A 19,898-nucleotide genomic window follows, 5' to 3' on the forward strand; every position below is an offset into this window, starting at 1 on the left:
AAAAGCCAAAATAAACCCACTAAACTGTAGGCCAGATTCTGTCACTTCTCAAACATCTTTCAACACTAGCTAAAATTATTTTAATGGCCTAGAACGCCTTCAGTGATCCAGCTCTTTGCGGCTGCTCTTCCCGCTATGTACTCTGCCCCACTGCTTCTCAAACACACCAGAGACAGTCCCATTTCAAGGCCTTTGCACTTGCTCTTCCCTCTGCCCAGAGTACAGTTTCCTTCACCAATCCCAAGACCAGCTCCTTCACTTTCTTCCGGTCCTTTTTCCAATGTCCCATTCTCACCAAGGCTTCTCTAGTTCTTCATATTTCAAATCCTTCTTTTCTGTTAATTTTTTTTTCTTCTTGGCACCTATCATTATCTAGCATACTGTATATATTACTTATTTATCCTATTTATTGTCTGTCATCTCCAGTAAATATGGTATCTTTTGTTCACCTTGGTATCGCCAGTGTATTGTCCATAATAAGCATTTAATAGACATTTGTTGCATTGAAGGATAAATGAATGAATGAATGAATGCATGGATTAGTGAATTAACTTTTAAGTCTTTTGAAAAGTAGAAAAAAGTGCTGCCAGGTTGGAAAACTTTAAAAATTCTTGATGTCCAGTCACATTTTATATTAGGTAAATAAGAATATTTGGGGATGGAACCCAATCATCAGTTTTTTTTTTTAAAGCTCTTTAGTGATTCAAATATTCGGCCTAGGCTCCAAAAACCATCGACCTAGAGCATCATTTCCAAATTATAAAGTGCTCACAGAACTGCTGAGTATCTTGTTAAAATGTATGTTTTCATTTCGTAGGCCTGGGGGAGACTGGAAAATGCACATGGCTAACAAGCTCCTGGAATGCCCATGCTGTTGCTCTATAGGACCACAGTGAGTAGCAAGTTCTTAGATTCAAGTCAGCCTTGATGAACCTTGAGATACATTTTAACATGTTCTAGACTTCATTTTCTCCTGACTTGTCTTATTTGGTTTTATGTTTGCATTATAGTTTATCAAAAATACTTTTTAAAATGCTATAAATGCTACCTAAACACAAAAATGAAGACAACCTTTTGAGATATCTGGTTTTTTGTTTTGTTTTATTTTTGGAGCGGACGGAGGTAATAACTAGAAGTTAAAATAAATATTTACTTATAGCCACCGTTTTTTAAAGGGGAAAAGAGTAAATCTAACATATTACCTACATTTTATATCACGTATTTTATTCCAGAAAACTCTGTTTGAAAAGGCAAACATTCAACAAAAATTGTACCCCAGATGAAGAAGTAATAGAGAGTAGGAGGAGAGAGACACAGGCTTAGAAGCAGAAAAACTGTGCCATAAATCCCAAATCTTTTAACTTGTGGAAAATTTTTGCATCTACAGGGCTTTTTTCTTCTTTGTAAATTGGAGATAAAAATAATGTCTACCTCCTGGGGTTTTGAGAAGATTAAACATAATAATGGACATGAGCACCTTGGACAAGTACCTGGCCTCAAGTAAGCACCAGTGCATATAAATACTTATTCTCTTTCTTATATCTGGTTAGATAAGAGTTAAAAATGTATCCTAGCAGTCTTGATACAAAAAAACAGTGAAGAAAGCTCTTTAATGGTACAACTATGTGTCATCCTTGTCTAGGAGCATAAATTTGCACAGCAGGCAGTGCAGTGAAAACAGCTCATAATCAACTCATCACCTCTCATCATTACTAGGATCAAATGCAAATGGGAAAGAATGCCACTTCAGTCATTGCTAGTGAAAATTAGCATCTGTGACACTAATGGTGTCTCATTTAGTATGCACTTTAGATTAAAAAAATGGTTTAAAAAAAGGCTATTTCCAGAACTGTCATTATTCTAACGTTTCCCTCAAAAATAACAATGGTACTTGAATCTCCTTTACTCAAAGAAAAACCTGCTAAAATTTATTAACACGGATCATTAATCCCTCTCAAGTAAAGGCCAAGATGTTCTAATTACAGTCACTAACTTTAATTTGTGGGATCCATGTCTTTCTATTTTCAAAATTTCTTCCATATTCTTTAACCTGGACCAAGGTCTACCTTTAGGTAACAATGGGATTCTTTCATAACATTGGGTATATTAGAGTTCTTAACATAAAGCTTAAAATGAGTTACAGTTGTACTTACACACAAACATTTTTACACACATATTAACAGACTTGCTACAAAGAAACAATAAGACAGGGATGCCCTCTCTCACCACTCCTATTCAACATAGTGTTGGAAGTTCTGGCCAGCGCAATCAGGCAGGAGAAAGAAATAAAGGGTATTCAATTAAGAAAAGAGGAAGTCAAATTGCCTCTGTTTGCAGATGACATGATTGTATATCTAGAAAACCCCATTATCTCAGCCCAAAATCTCCTTAAGCTGATAGGCAACTTCAGTAAAGTCTCAGGATACAAAATCAATGTGCGAAAATCACAAGCATTCTTACACACCAATAACAGACAAACAGAGAGCCAAATCATGATTGAACTCCCATTCACAATTGCTTCAAAGAGAATAAAATACCTAGGAATCCAACTTAAAGGGATGTGAAGGACCTCTTCAAGGAGAACTACAAACCACTGCTCAATGAAATAAAAGAAGATACAAACAAATGGAAGAACATTCCATGCTCATGGGTGGGAAGAATCAATATCGTGAAAATGGCCACACTGCCCAAGGTAATTTATAGATTCAATGCCATCCCCATCAAGCTACCAATGACTTACTCCACAGAATTGGAAAAAACTACTTTGAAGTTCATATGCAACCAAAAAAGAGCCCGCATCGCCAAGTCAATCTTAAGCCAGAAGAACAAAGCTGGAGGCATCACGCTACCTGACTTCAAACTACACTACAAGACTACAGTAACAAAACAGCACGGTACTGGTACCAAAACAGAGATATAGACCAATGGAACAGAACAGAGCCCTCAGAAATAATGCCACATATCTACAACTATCTGATCTTTGACAAACCTGAGAAAACAAGCAATGGGGAAAGGATTCCCTATTTAATAAATGGTGCTGGGAAAACTGGTTAGCCATATGTAGAAAGCTGAAACTGGATCCCTTCCTTACACCTTATACAAAAATTACTTCAAGATGGATTAAAGACTTACATGTTAGACCTAAAACCATAAAAATCCTAGAAGAAAACCTAGGCAACACCATTCAGGACATAGGCATGGGCAAGGACTTCATGTCTAAAACACCAAAAGCAATGGCAACAAAAGCCAAAATTGACAAATGGGATCTAATTGAACTAAAGAGCTTCTGCACAGCAAAAGAAACTACCATCAGAATGAACAGGCAACCTACAGAATGGGAGAACATTTTTGCAATCTACTCATCTGACAAAGCGCTAATATCCAGAATCTACAGTGAACTCCAACAAATTTACAAGAAAAAAAAAACAACCCCATCAAAAAGTGGGCAAAGGACACTTCTCAAAAGAAGACATTTATGCAGCCAAAAGACACATAAAAAATGCTCATCATCACTGGCCATCAGAGAAATGCAAATCAAAACCACAATGAGATACCATCTCACACCAGTTAGAATGGTGATCATTAAAAAGTCAGGAAACAACAGGTGCTGGAGAGGATGTGGAGAAATAGGAACACATTTACACTGTTGGTGGGACTGTAAACTAGTTCAACCATTGTGGAAGACTATGTGTCGATTCCTCAAGGATCTAGAACTAGAAATTCCATTTGAGCCAGCCATCCCATTGCTGGGTATATACCCAAAGGATTATAAATCATGCTACTATAAAGACACATGCACATGTATGTTTATTGCGGCATTATTCACAATAGCAAAGACTTGGAACCAACCCAAATGTCCATCAGTGATAGACTGGATTAAGAAAATGTGGCACATACACCATGGAATACCATGCAGCCATAAAAAATGATGAGTTCATGTCCTTTGTAGGGACATGGATGAAGCTGGAAACCATCATTCTGAGCAAACTATTGCAAGGACGGAAAACCAAACACCGCATGTTCTCACTCATCGGTGGGAACTGAACAATGGGAACATCTGGACACAGGGCAGGGAACATCACACACCAGGGCCTGTTGTGGGGTTGGGGGAGCGGGGAGGGATAGCATTAAGAGAAATACCTAATGTAAATGACGAGTTAATGGTTGCAGCTCACCAACATGGCACATGTATACATATGTAACAAACCTGCACATGTACCCTAGAACTTAAAGTATAATAATGGAAAAATAAAGAAAGAAACAAAGAAAGATAAAACAAACAAAATCCTGTAAAAAAAAAAAAAAAAAAGTACATAGCTTGAGTGAGTATCCATACTTGAACCAGGCTGTATGTAGTAGACCAAGGGTGTATTACCCTGTAGCCCATGATGGCTTTGAATGTGGCCCGACACAAATTCATAAACTTTCTTAAAATATTATGAGATTTGTTTGTGATTTTTTCTTTGTTTGTTTGTTTGTTTTTAGCTCATAAATTATACTTAGTGTTAATGTATTTTATATGTGGTCCAAGAAAATTCTTCTTCTTCTAGTGTGGCCCAGGAAGGCCAAAAGATTAGACACCCCTAGAGTAGACTGAAGAAACTTCATTCACTTTACAAATATCTATTGAGAGTCTACTACGTTGAAAGTATTATGCTAGCTGCAGAGGGAAGATATGTGGTGCTTACTTCAATATTAGGTCATTTTTTAAAATATTTGAATATTAAGAAAGTTCTTAGCCTGGACAATCTAGCAAAACCCCCATGTCTACAAAACATATAAATACTAGCTGTGCATGGTGGTGCAGGACTGTGATTCCAGCGACTCGGGAGGCTGAGGCAGGAGAGTCACATAAGCTCAGGCATGCTGACGCTGCAGTGAGTGGTGATTGTGCCTGCACTCAAGCCTGGGTAACAGAGTGAGGCCCTGAAAAAAAAAAAAAAGGAAGGAAGGAAGGAGAAAGAAGGAACGAACGGAAAAGAAAGAAAGTTTTCTTACAATTGTAGGTGTTGACATGTGTGTGGACGCCTAGAGAGATTTCTTTGATGAACTTCCTGCATAGTCAGAGACAGGAATGACGATTTCTAAACTTACAGACGCTCTTACAGACGTGGTTTCCCTGATCTCCATAAACTTTAGCTGGCAATTCAGGTGGAAACAGAAATAATATCTACAGTCCTGTTGCTTATAAAGGCAGTATATTAAGAACAGAAGTATTGGAAATTAACATATTTCATGTCAGTTTCATTTTTCATCTAACTCTGTGTCTTCTTCAAGGTAATTGACCTTCCTTATGCCTTAGGCTCTTTACGTATGAGGCTAAATAAGAGTCATTCTCTCACAGTTGTTACAAATATTAAATAAATTAGTGTACAAAAAGCTGTAAGCACAGCAACTGACATGAAAATAAACCAATGATAAATATAGAAAAATAAAATATTTTAGTTGGAAAAACAGACAAGGAAAATTGTTATGTTCTATAATTTAAGCATTTATAGAGTGTAATGCAATAACATCTCATCAAATCTGAATACTGTATATGCTTAAAAGTTTTTAAAATCACTATCAGTAATGGGCACTAGTAGTAAGAAGGTAAAACAGCCAGTTGTGGTTGCTCATGCCTGTAATCCCAGCACTTTGGAAGGCTGAGGTGGTTTGAGATGGGAAGATCAGTTGAACATAGGAGATTGAGACCAGTCTGAGCAACATAAGGAGACCTCATCTCTATAAAAAATTAAAAATTAGCTGGGCTGGTGGCATGGTGCCTGTGGTCCCAGCTACTCAGGAGGCTGAGATGGGAGGTAGTTTGAGTCCACCCAGGAGGTTAGGGTTAGGGTTAGGGTTATGTGATTGCACCACATCAACTCCAGCCTGGGTGACAGAGCAAGACTCTGTTTCCAAGGTAAAAGCAAAATTCAAGAATAAGATAACAGTACCTTGCATGTATGTTAAGCAAGCCTATTTTTAACTAACCTAAGTACAGAATACTTAACTATTATTCTCCTATTTCTTTTTTAATTTGGAATTTATCTGTATACAGTAGAGAGTTCTGAGACACACATTAAAGCCCTTAGAAGTTATTAACATTCCAGTACATGCAATGGGTTTCTTTTGTAATAATTTTGCAAGAATTTACCAGTTTCTGTTATAGAATATCTCTGGTCTCTGCCTCTCAGCCTATACTGTAAATGTCTTACAATAAATTTGAATGCTGCTCTTAATTATGAGCTATTCAAAGGAGAGAACCTATACTAAAAATAGAGAAAGAGAGAAATAAAGGATGAAAAAGAGGGTACACTAATGATAACACTACACATGGTAAAACTGTATTTTAACATGTATTTGGATTTACTCTTTTTAAATTCATGAACATGTTTATCGATAAGTTTTAGGAATATAAGAAAATAATAAATTATTTTTGATATAGGACTGAAAATCTATTGCTACATATTATATAAATGAATGTTTTGAACCGTCTCATAACTGTAAGACCTATTTGAAAATACTAATAACAAAATCTTTCTCCATTAGCTTTCAATTGGAAAGTTTGATCATTTTTAGTTGAGGTAACATTAGTTATAATATGCATCACGTTTGAATTGTCCAATAGGTCACTTGAAATAGAACCAATGACAGTTAACAAAAGCTAAATGATTAAATATTTTCTTCATTTTTTATATTGTCAGTTTTTACCCTACTATAGGATTTACAATTTTAAAAAAACCCACAAAAACAAGAAAATCCCTTTCACAAATTCTGAGAGTATAGTACGAAGAGTTTATGTTTCTGGGTTAGGAAATTTTGTAAACTAATATCTGGTATGTAGTTAATCAGTGAAGACAGTGATTCCCTATATTTCAGACCAATTTCTTGATGGTTCTGTTTCTAAACATAGACCCTTTCTAGACACAATTTCGTTTCAGTAAATGAAAGGATTTGCACTCCTTTTTCTATGAGCCTTTTATTTGTAGGGATTATCACAGCATCCACCTCTGCCAATTTTTTTTCTTTTTGAGAAAGGGTCTTGCTCTGTTGCCCAGGCTGGAGTGCAGTGGCACGAACACGGCCCACTGTAGCCTTCAATCTCCTGGTCTCAAGCAATCTTCCTGCCTCAGCCTCCTGAATAGCTGGTACTACATGCACGTGCCACCATGCCCAGGTAATTTTTGAATTTTTTGTAGAGATGGGGTTTTGCCACATTGCCCAGACTGGGCTAGAACTCCTGAACTCAAGTGATTCACCCGCCTCGGCCCTGCAAAGTGCTGGAATTACAGGTGTGAGCCCATGCACCTGGCCAGATACTGCTCTTTATTCATATAATATGCAAAGAAAATTAGCCACCAAAATAAATGTGAATTATGAGGAAAGAAGAGTTATTTTAAGACATAATTACAAATGGAAAAGTATCACTTCCATGTTAAAAGGAAATAATCCAACTGAATGTATGAAAAACATGCCTGTGCCTCTATATTCACATCTCTTTAAATTCATGCAGAATGAAACCATCTGTCTAATGAAAATAAGAATTCATTCACAACAAAACTTAGCGTTTCCAATGTGACCATTTTCTGTGATATGTTTTGTTCAAAGATGTATATTTTTTCAAATTTTTTTTATTTTATGAATAAGGAAGTCAAGATTAACAATATTCCAGGTGTATTATAATAGTTACTGCTCTTAAGCCAAATGATAATAATGGAGTAAAGTATCATTTTGACAATAGTTTAATGTCATAAATATGACTCTAACTCACTATAAAATACAGGCTTTATTAAATACTCTCTCTTTAGATTTTAAATACTTTGAGGTATATCATTCTCCATATTGACTTTTATGATCTTCCCTAAACCTACTGTTGTTAACTATTTGTTGTACTTAATCAAGTAAATATCGTATAAAATTAATCTTAAATGGAAGCACAAGCCATGCTTTTAAAAACTGTTCTGTATTATTTGGAAAATGTTACTTTGAGTTATTCTTATATTAGCGAAAAAGAAATCATGATACGTTATCTAGCTACATTTTAAACTAAAGATGCTTGTCTGCCCATTATTATGTATGTGTGTCAGAAAGAATTAATATTCAAAATCATTTATTCTCAGTTTCCAAAGATAGGAAATCATTTATTTTTGGTTTCCTTCAGAAAAACTTGGATGGTAACTTCCAAAGAGTTTCAAAATATTGACCATTGTTCAATGTCTCATCAATTCAAAAGGTCATAACAAATGAAATAAACCAATCTCTTTCTCTGAAAATGGGTGCCTAACATATAAAGACTGATAGACAATAAATCAATCCTTAAAAATAATCTGGACTCAGCTATTGTTTATCTCAGAAAGAGACTAAAAATTGTATTTACCTGAGAAAAGAAATGTACAAGTATTGGAGAAATTTTCTGACATTGGTACTTTGTAAATAGTTGTTTTACGTTATTAATAAATCTAGAGTTCTTCAATAGAATTTGAACTTTATCCCATGTTATACTTTTTTTTTTTTAAGTAGCACTTATTGCCAAGACAAAGAACAGAGTACCATTCCACATATTACCAATTTGTCAAGTCTACCAGTTTATGGTGTTTTGATGCGTCTCAAAACACAGCCCGATTTTTTGTGTAGTAATAACATTAGTTCGAGAGAATAGCAAATACACATCTTTACAACAAGCTATCATAATTTAACATTCAAAAATGAGAAAAGTCTTATATTTAACCATAACATTTCCATTTTACAACCTTCTTATAACTCTATTTTGAAGAGCTAATTTCTTAAGAGATAAAATTCATTCAGTAGACTGTTCAACAGACGTTGACAATCTCATAGTCATTAAAAACATGCAAGAAGATTTTATAATAACAAACACTCAGAGACCACTAAATTGATTTTCTTGAAGTTGAACTGAACTCAAACTTCACTTACAGATGTAAATGTTCCAATATGCACCATAAGACAAAATTACAGAGACAATAATTGCTAGGTGTGATTTAAAATCTAACTTTGCAATTTAATTTTTCCGTATTTGCCATGAGGCATTAAACCCTATGTTTGACTTATGACTGACAGATGAGAACATTGTATGTGTTCAAACACACATATGTGTTTATTTTCTATTAAATAGTTGGATTTTATTTAACTATGTATGAAATTACCTTACCTTTGGTTTTTGATGTTTCTCCTTCTCTGAAACATTGGATGGCTTTCTCTTGAGCATTTTGAATTCTGACTACTCCTAGTGAGTGCACTTTCTGCTGTTACAGAAACAACTGAAAACAATCAGCAGTGTGCTGTCTAATGTACAGCATCAGATAAGGTTGAGCCCAGGGACCTGCCACTTCCTCCTTCGGTCAGGATATGACTTCAACATTTACATGGGTAATTTTTTTTTTCTTACAGTAATTCTTTGGTAACTCTTTATTGTCTTGCTATTTTCTATGAGGTATGTTCCAAATCTCATATTTAGACATGCCTGCAGTTATGAGAGCCATAAGGATTTCAAAACAAAATTCATTTTCTTGGTTTCTATAAAAGTAAAAATCTACAATGCATTCCATGGGTAGAAAAAAGAAAAAATCAGAGCCAATAACTGAAATAAAACTTGAGATGTTGGCTTTCTATTATTTAAAAAAAAAAAAAGAATACTCAAGGTAGTCAATTTTGTATATATTTTTTCTTTTTTTGATACAGAATCTCACTCTGTCACCCAGGCTAGAGTGCAGTGGCATGATCTCGGCTCACTGCAACCTCCACCTCCTGGGTTCAAGTGACTCTCCTGCCTCAGCCTCACAAGTAGCTGAAATTACAGGTGTGTGCCACCATGCCTGGCTAATTTTTTGTATTTTTGTAGAGATGGGGTTTCACCATGTTAGCCAAGATGGTCTCGATCTCCTGACCTCGTGATCTGCCCGCCTCAGCCTCCGAAAGTGCTAGGATTACAGGCATGGTATATTTCTAAATAAACACATTTAGAAGATAAAATAAATAAACAATGTTAGAAGATAAAATAAGTTAGAACTTAAATAATACTAATCCTACTTAAAGCATGTATGCATATATTTTAAAATATGGATTAGACCCATTCTAAATATAAATGGGAACATGACTAAAAGTAAATGTTTATCATATGTTACTTTTCTAATGTATTAAGATGTTATAAAGTCCTGGTTAACAAAGAGATCAATTAAACAGAACCCCCAGTTAACCATATGTCTTTGTGCTACAAACGATGCCATATACTGATAATTGCTGCCCTGGTGATGAGCCAATGGATCAACGGTTTCTTCAAATAAAACACCCAGAACCTCTATTTAATAGTCCTGGTAGAGCTAATATGACTTATTAAGAGTTTCCCCATGGTTTAAAAATGTTTATGATAATGAAAAAAGCAAAATACCCAGAAGTAAAAGCAAGAAGTTCAAGCTTTATTGTTAAATGGGGATTTACCAAAGGGAGACTTGCAAAATATATGAAACTCTGGTTCCATTTGAGCAACCTAGATTAAGAAAATAAACCGGCCGGGCGCGGTGGCTCACGCCTGTAATCCCAGCACTTTGGGAGGCCGAGGCGGGCGGATCACGAGGTCAGGAGATCGAGACCGTCCTGGCTAACACGGTGAAACCCCGTCTCTACTAAAAATACAAAAAATTAGCCGGGCGTGGTAGCGGGCGCCTGTAGTCCCAGCTACTCGGGAGGCTGAGGCAGGAGAATGGCGTGAACCCGGGAGGCGGAGCTTGCAGTGAGCCAAGATCGCGCCACTGCACTCCAGCCTGGGCGACAGAGCGAGACTCCGTCTCAAAAAAAAAAAAAAAAAAAAAAAAAAAAAAAAGAAAATAAACCTAGATTTCTGTTTATAAATCCTCTGAATTGAAAAGTGTAGTGCCATATTCTTAATCAGCAGCTTTTCCACGTGACAAATCAACTGACTCTATTTCTCAAACTTCCCTCACACTTCTAAGCTCCACCCCAAGGCCCAAATTTTACTAATTCATTTAACAAATGAGATTCAAATTTCACTAATTTATTTAATAAATATTAAATTGATTGTCTATTATGTGCAATTTGACAATATTTCAAACCTCTTGACTAGCTAAAAACAACCTGTTTTTGTTCTATAACAGAATTGAAAGAATATACTTTTCAAGATTATGGTTAATATGCCTATTATTTTATTACCAGATAATAAAAGCAGACTGTTATTTTTGAGAATTATTGAGTTAGTGTTTTCAAAATACTGACACAGACAGAGAACACTGGAAAACCTGAGAATGTTGAGGTGGGGTAATTCCCCAGAAATACATCTTTTAAACTTTCAGTTTGGGCTTGGGTTAAGAAAGTTGGCTAGGCAGATCTTTTGCTTCATCTCTTAAGAAATTGAAAGTCATAAAAATACGTTTTTAAGTGAACCATTTGCACCCTCGACACCCTCTTTTCTTCATCTGTGAATAAAAATTTAATTATGGAGTTCAATCAGTAATAAAATGGCAATGATAATGCTTGCACTTAGTACATGGTAGAGTTTTGTTGATAGTAAAATGAAATATCAATAAAGGACATACTTATTAGATGATTCATCATTTCAGTAATGTTTTATGTCAAAAAATGTTTGTGAACTCTAAAAAGGCATGAAGTTTCAGTTTGAGGTGGTGCTTGCTATAGGTTATATTTCTCCAATGTTTCTATAATACAGTGCTAAAGAATAGAGAACACTCACATTTATGAGACCCATATCTGGACTAGATGCAGTTTTTAAAAGTGTTATACTCAAGCAAACAAAATATATATATCCATTTATGGATCTCTAGGCACTTCGCCATCTTTAACATTACAAGAAATATTTAAAATGTAAACAAAATAAATATTTTCCTTCAAGTACAGGTGGAAAAGGAATTTTCCAATCTTTCTTTCACTCAAGAAAAATGTTTTCTGGGGCTTAAAAGACAGATATGACATTTGAGGTTCCATTCATTATCTAACTATGTTAAACTTCTTGATCCCCAGAAAGATCAAGTGACAAGGTGACAAATGTTTTTATCAATTATCTACTATTTTATGGTATTTGGAGGACACCGAGATATTTAGTGAGTGACACAGAGTGACCCAGCAAGCTTAAAAGTCACAGATGGACAGAACAAGAATGAAGCAGAGAGTCAGTACAGAGCACACCTCACTACTGACCATGATTAAACCACTAGCAACCCTGTTGCTTAACATGTATTCTGAAATAGGGAAATTGCAAAAGCACAGTCTTGGTGCTTTACAATACCTTAATGGTCTTACATCCCAGACAGAATGGAACTTTGTGTACTATCTCTGTGTCATGAATCATGAGCAAAAATTTTGAAGAAATTGCAGTCAAATGACAAAGATTGAGGTGTATTTTTCGGGAAAGTAAGGTGAGCCATAAAAGGATTGCTTCAGCAATCCAACAAATATTTACTTAGTGTATTGCTAAAACACAAATCACAAAATTCGAAGCATAGATAGAAGGAAATTAGAGATCATGGGACATTCAAAGTGATGTCCTCGATTCTGAGACATTGAGGATCTCCATCTACATCTCTCTGCCTTCTGCCATCAGGTTGAAGAATACAATTAGATAGTAGTTTGGATTAATCCTACTCTACATTTTATTTTAGGACATGTACACTTGTTCAATGGATGAAGGGTTTTAAAATCAAATCTTTTAGAATGAAAGTAGATTCTCTGCATTGCTCTAATAGTTAAAACTTCTCTAACATGAAGAGTTGGTTGGGCACAATCTTATGCATGCCTCTGTGTATTGCTGGGTCAACCACGACCAAGGGATATTTTATTAACTCTAACCGAAAATACTCCTGACTATACCTCAAGTGTTTTGTTACAGGAGGAAAACAGAGAGACCAATTTCAAGAATTTGAAAATAAGCAAAATAAGGTTGTCATCACAGAACCCAACTCTGAAATTAAGATTTAATGTAAGAATAATCATTTTATAGAAAAAAGAACTGTATTCCATTCAAACCTGCAGAATTTACTCATCTATGATTAAGAAAAGGAGTCAATCATAAAAGTAACTTAACCTTGATAATTCCTCTCTTCTTTTTGGCCCCCTCAGAGTAGACTTCTTTCTATAGTACAGGGAAGAGAATTTTATTCAAAGAAGTTGAGTGGGGATATTGTGTTCCTACCTGTTTGGGGTTTCATGGAAGTGGAGATCCTACAATATCAAAAAAAAAAACTCTTTCTTTCTCAGTGTTTCCTGAAATAAGTACACATTGCCATCTGATGACGTTCTCTGCAATTCTGTATTTAATAATTCAGATGTTGGTGCCAAGCTATATAGAGGGGCCTTGGTGTTGTACCCTCCTCTAGTTATCTAGCTTATTCTTACCATAGGTGGATTAAACATCTCAACACCTCCTTGTTTGGATTTGGGAGTTTAAGAGAAATGATGGGATGGATATTCCCCCTGGCCTATGGGAGGAGTTAAGGAAGTGGGGGGACAGTTTCTTCCTTGTGAATCTCCTATATTTCCTAACTCTCTAAAGTCATTTACCCATTCTATGTCTGGAGTTCCTGTTTACTAATTCCTTTCTCTAAGGGACCCAGCCCCTACACAGCTCTTGAAATCCCTTCTAATGTGTTACTAATTGAAAAGCTGTGCAGTGACTTTTCTGCTTCTCCTGGTGACCTGCTCCAGGAAGTGACAAGCTCATGTTTTGGGGAGATTAGGGGAAGATAAAATTCTGATTCTATTAACAGGAAGTGGCAAGAAGATGGGAGCTACTGAGGTTTGCCGTTTCCAACAAGACGTGAAGTCAAGCATATCTATCACCGGGATTAATTTCTTCTAAAAACGGACCTGAAGTCTACATGATAAATTAATATTCCACCTGTTGACTTCTCCTTATAAGACCCTGCCTGAGTTTCATTGCCTGAGTTCCCATACATTCAACTAACAGTGATGAGGTGATGCCCAAACAACTTCTAAATAATTAGGAAGGTTAGGGAGAATCTGAATTCATTTTACCTCAAATAGAAAAAAGACAGTAACACAGACAAATACTGGAAGGTTCCTTTCAAGTTGCTGAGTTAAAGGAAAAGAGAGCTTAGTGAGCTTTGAGTATCTTAATTCTCCAGACAAGATGATCTATTGCATGGAGATGAACACATCATGCAAATTTTAGCTGGATTTCAGTAAACAAAAAAATGTGTTTAACTATTTTCCTTTGTTTTTATTTTAAGCTCTATGCATAAATGATGATTTGGCTCCTTGGGTAGATATGTCTATAGGAGACAAAGGCAGCATTCATATGGACATCAAGTACCTGGAATCTGATATTGCTATTTCTCATTACAAATTTAAATATTGCCATCGTGGTTAATTAGAATGTATTGCCAGAAAAGGATCTACCCCTGATGTGCTCAAAATACTATGTTTCTGAGAGGTTAGAGTTGCTAGTCATACTCTGGATATCTTGGGAAGCCTCTTAGAGAGCCTGGCCTGGCAAAATTACTGCTTATTTTAAATTTCCAAAGAGATAATGTAACACATTAACTTGTTATCTCGGTTATAGAAGAAACAGATCATTGGGATAAATAGAAGGGACCAATGACCTAAGATGAATGGTGAACCTAAAGAATCATACAGGATAAAACTGCCTTGAAGAGACAAAGAACTTCATAAATTACATCTATGCCTTACAAGATGTTTGAATGTAAGAGAAGACTGGGTACCAAGAATGAGTAGTATCAGTTCAAAGTGACTGGAAAAATCAGGGTGGCTGATAAAGTTTAAGATTCAAAATAAATGCAGATTACTCAGATTACTTCAATAAATTATAAGTATTTCCTTTCTAAGTGGTTTTAAAGTCATATAAGGGCCATATTGTGGTTGGCATAACAAATAATGATAAAATTTAATCCATTTATGATTAAAAGTTATAATTTTCATGAAGTAATATTATTCTCCAAGTTAATAATATTAATAATAATGACTGTCATCTTGAGTGTTTATTACATAACAGAAATTATGCTGTGTGCTTTATAAATATTTTCAATATAATCTTCACAAAAATCTTCATGAGCTGGTACTAATATTATCATCCTCAGCTTCCCGGTGGGGTTTGGTAACATGTCTAGTTTGCACAGCTAGGAAGTGGTGGAGTCAGGATTCAATCCAAAGCCTCAGCTCATAACCATCACTCTATGTCATAAATAGGTCTTGGCATACCTAAATACCTGGCATAAAATGGGAATGATTAATTTGACTGTTCGGGTCAGGAATGCTAAGGGCTAGGGGGAGGGTAATGTTGAGTTGCTGGCTTCTGGTTGAAAAGAGAGTTGGTTCAATCATTACATGTGTAAAAAAATTTGAAACCAGTAAATCTGCAACCAATCCAGAACTCTTTTCTATAATTAAGATTCAGTATCATGGGGACAAATCTGCATTTCAGGCCCCTCTCCAACCCAAGCTACCTTGTTGTGACACTTATTGGCCCTCAATTCTACCCTTGATAATAATCATTGTCTCTAATTTTATGCTTACAAAAATGGGTGTAGGTAATCAGAGTAGAAGCACAAATGAGACTTATGCACACTTTATGAAATTCCTTTCTATGAAGTTCCTTGGTCTGAATGTTTGTGTGGTCCCAAAATTCATAGGTTGGAATTCTTACCCCCAAGGTGGAACGTAATAGTAGGTAGGGCTTTTGGGAGAATTAGGTCATGGGGACAGAGCCTTTATGGATTGCATTAGTGCCCTTATAAAAGAGGCTAGAGAGACATCCCTTCACTCCCACTTTTCCACCATGTGAAGACATAGCAAGAAGGTGCCATCTATGACCCAGGAAACAGGCCCTCACCGGAAGAGAAATCTGCTGGTGTCTTCATCATGGACTTCCCAGCCTCTAAACTGTGAGAAATGAATTTCTGTTGTTTGGAAGCTACCCCAAGTTTATGGTATTTTATTATAGCAGCCCAAATGGACTAAGTCACCTGTTTTTGATAAGGCATCTATCCGTAAAGTTACTACCATGAGCACATTCCATTTTCTCGAGTTGGAGGTTTAGCTCTCCAATTTCTATTTCTAAAGAGCGTTTATTATTCCCTCAATCTTTTGCTCTTAATTTTGTGTTTTTGCTTGCCTCAATATCAAATCCAAATTGTGGTTATCATCTTCACATTTCTACAATATTGTTCTTTTCTATATTTCTAAATGTCATTTAAAGTTTTGCAAATATAAAAATGCTTACACTAAAAAAGTTAGAAAACACAGGCACCCTCTCCCATCCTTCTGTATTCCTAGACTTCCTATTTCACCTCTTTTTCTGATCCTTCCAATATTTAAAAAAAAAATGTTTCTAGTTGGTTAGATTTATTTTTCTAGATAATAGACCAGTATTTTCTTGATTTATGCATTAGGCATTATCTATTTATTCCTTTTTTTATCCTTGAGGATTTTGTACTCTTCTTACTTCCCAACTCCTTTATAATTATTTTGTTAAATCATTAGTCATTATTAACATTATCATGATATAAATAATATTATTCATGGCTGAGTTAAATACTGTTTAATGCTTTATGTTCCTCTTTTGCCCATTTTTGGAATTAATAACTGTCTTTCTTTTTATATGATTGGTTCTCTATATATTGTTAATATTTCACCAATAAATACTCTGACAATTATTTCAAGTGATTTGTTTCAAATATTTAATTTCAAACATCATACTTGTCATTTCAAATGCTCAAACACTTTAGATGTGTTTTCTGTTCTAATGTGTTCTAATGTGGTTTAGTTGTTCTCCATTGAGGATAGAATGGAATTTCTCCTTAATCACTTCCAATTATCTCTGGTCTAAGTCTCACATCATGTTTCTTTTTGTCTGTTCTCTAATTTGCAGAAACATATCTCCTTAACAGAAAAAGGGCACTTACATCCTTTTAGATCCTTCACATTTGAATGCTATATTGACTTGAAATCGAATTCTAGCCTGGAAATCATTTTTTTCTCAATATTTAGAAGGCTTCTCCATTTGTCTTCTAGCTTTCAGAGTGTTGAGAAGTCTGCACAAGCCATTGTGATTCCTGTTTTGTTGTGTATGGACTGTTTTTTCTTTCTTTTTCTCTGCCTCTTTCCCCTGGATTTTCTTCGAATCTTTGGTATATCCTAAAATGTCATATTATGTGTGTTGATATGGGTTATTTCAAAACTTCTCTTCAGGCCTATGTTCCCTTGATAAGTTCTTCATCTCTCTTTGTTCTCTCCATCTGGAAACGGATTAGTCCAATGTTGAACATACTGGATTGATACTCTCATTTTATTATATTGCTCTCTGATTTCATTTATTTGACGTTTCATTTTCCAGGAAAATTCCATTACTTTTTCTACCAATTACTATAATAAATACAATAAATATTTTACTTTAGCTAGATTTTTAATTTGCAGAAATGCTTTCTGATTGTTCACTTTTCATAACATTCTGTTCTTAAGTTTTGGAAAGGCAGTGACATGTAATGGTTATGAGGGTGGACTTTAACCACACTGCCTAGGTTCAAATCCTGACTCTGTCATTTACCTGGGTGCCCTTGACAAGTTATTTAGCCTTTCCATAAAGTGCACATGACAGTAATGCTTGAAAGATATTGCTATGAGAATGAAAAGAGACACTATTATGGTGTTGTTGGAAAAGTGCCTGGTACATAATAAACACTAGATATTAACAAGCAAATACTTGGAATATATTCCATTATCTTTCTGAAGTTATTAATTATCATTTTTACAATTTTCCTTCTATTCCCTTCATTATCTTGTTTTATTCTGACTTCTTCTGTTTGCTTTGATTTCAGTCTTTCATATTTAAGCCGTTGTCATATGTCTGGAGATTGTGCTCTCTGGATACATTACTAAGATCATGGTATGAAAAAACCCGACTGGAAGTTCTATGTAAATGGGTGGGCTTGTCAGGTGATCAAGTAGCAGGTAAGTCTTTTGTTTTCTTTTTCTTTCTTTTTTTTTTTTTTTTTGAGACAAAGTCTTCCTCTGCCACCCAGGCTAGAATGCAGTGGCACAATCATGGCTCACTACAGCTTTAAACTCCCAGGTTCAAGCAATCCTCTCACCTCAGTCTCCTAACTAGCTGGGATTACAGACATGCACCATAATGTCTGGTTTATTTTCTATTTCTTGTAGAGATGGGTTCTCACTGTCTTCTCAGGCTGGTCTTGAACTCCTGGACTCAAGAAATTCTCCTGCTTGGCCTCCCAAAGTGCTGGGATTACAAGCATGAATCACCACACCTACCCCAAGGAAGATTTTTCATCAGAAGACCCTCAAATGACAGTTTCTGGAGTTCTTTTCTTTGAGACTATTCAGGTCTGCAGATACTAACCTTTCCATGCCCTGCTGGGCTGTGGAGAAAAGAAAGTAGTTTCCTTGCTGCCTTCAAAGGCTGAGCCTCTCAGGGCCTCTGTGATGCACACTGACTCATTTCATTGCAGCCTCCTCGTCTACAACTTCTGAGATTGCAACGTGCTCCAACTCTCCATTCACCTTTTATTATCCAAAACATTAGTTGACATCCTTTCTATCCTTCTCCCAAATCTCTTTGTCTCTTTAGGTTTGCATCTTCTTGGTAAGTGTATGTAGCTATTTAAACAAAATCTAGTTTTGCCAACTATATTCCTTCACATTTTTATTAACTCCAAGTCTCTTCCTTCACCCTGCCTTTTAAAACATTTGGACATATTTATCTTATTTGCTCAGCTCCTAACTATATGAAACATATAGCAGGTATTGATTCCTGTCAATACCACCCCTACCTTACAGTTTTCAGATTGGCATAGGGACATGGCAGAATGACACAGTAGGAAGAAAGCAACACACACAGATGAAGCCTTTCCATTGAAGCCCATTCTTACATGTAAGTGATTGTGCTCTCTCCACATTTTCATATTCTTCTCACAAGCACAAAAATACAGTATTCTGTGGAAGAGTTTGCCTTTTCATTCTTTATAAACAGGATAACACAGTCGAAGCTCAAGTTTTTATTAAAAATCTTCAAAATAACTTTTAAACTTAGAATATTATTCAGTACCACTGAATCGTGCCTCATTTGGCAGAAAGGCAATTCTGTCCATATTACAATACTGACAGAACAAATTGATCTAAATTTTGCACAGAAGTGCTTTGTTATTAACTTTTATCTGAACATAGTACACCTCGTGTATAATATTAAAATTGCCTGCTTAATTCATACTTTATTCCCCAGAAGCAAAGAGGAAAGCAGATTGTACTGATCAATAGACCATGATTTCCTGTCTCTACCTACTGAAGAAAAATGCAATTAGTAGAATTTCATTGAAGAGATATATATGAGCTTCCTTTCCTCAGAAACACTATTCTTAAACAGGAAGAACAAGATCATTTCTATTTCCTTTCTATTTTCACTCATCAGAAAAATTTATAGCAGATTGAAGAGTGACCAGATTATTTTTCAGTCCTGATCATTTGAAACTACATCAAAGTTGTAAAGCTATAGGAGAGGGTAAGTGTACTGTCTGCTTCTTAAAACAATCAAAAGCCTCATATGATCTTCATGCCATCATCTCTGAGAACAATATAATTATAAGATGAAATACTCCAATTGCATGTCAGTTTAATTACAAATAAATAGAAAATAATTACGGTGGATGTTTTTAATGTAAAAATGTGTATCACAGCAAAATCAAATTTCCTATGTATATTACATAAATCTGCATATATACTTAGGTATATATGTATGTGTATATGCATGCGTGTGTTCATACACATCCACATATTAGGCTGTTTCAATTAAATGGAATTCCACCTTTTCTTTTTAACATAAAGGGTAATAAAAGAGCTTCTTAGGAGACTGAGTATATTGTAAATAGATGCACATTGCCTTC

The 19,898-nt window shown here is 35.4% G+C and overlaps 1 protein-coding gene across 4 annotated transcripts in view; it reads right to left on the bottom strand.

Moving 5' to 3' along the window:
• Positions 1–19,898, bottom strand: part of SAMSN1 (SAM domain, SH3 domain and nuclear localization signals 1) — a 175,264-nt gene that overhangs the window by 51,827 nt on the left and 103,539 nt on the right. Inside the window, exon 1 of one of the 4 annotated variants that reach the window (XM_514833.6) lies at positions 9,152–9,356. The exons of the other annotated variants lie outside the window; for them this stretch is intronic. Within the exon in view, the coding sequence (XP_514833.2) occupies positions 9,152–9,208 (57 nt within the window). The 5' untranslated portion in view covers positions 9,209–9,356. Of the gene's footprint in view, positions 1–9,151; positions 9,357–19,898 lie in introns of those variants that run through there. 4 annotated transcript variants of the gene reach the window in all.

The sequence above is a fragment of the Pan troglodytes genome, chromosome 22 (genome assembly GCF_028858775.2).
Source record: "Pan troglodytes isolate AG18354 chromosome 22, NHGRI_mPanTro3-v2.0_pri, whole genome shotgun sequence".
In the NCBI taxonomy this organism is placed as follows: Eukaryota; Metazoa; Chordata; class Mammalia; order Primates; family Hominidae; genus Pan; species Pan troglodytes.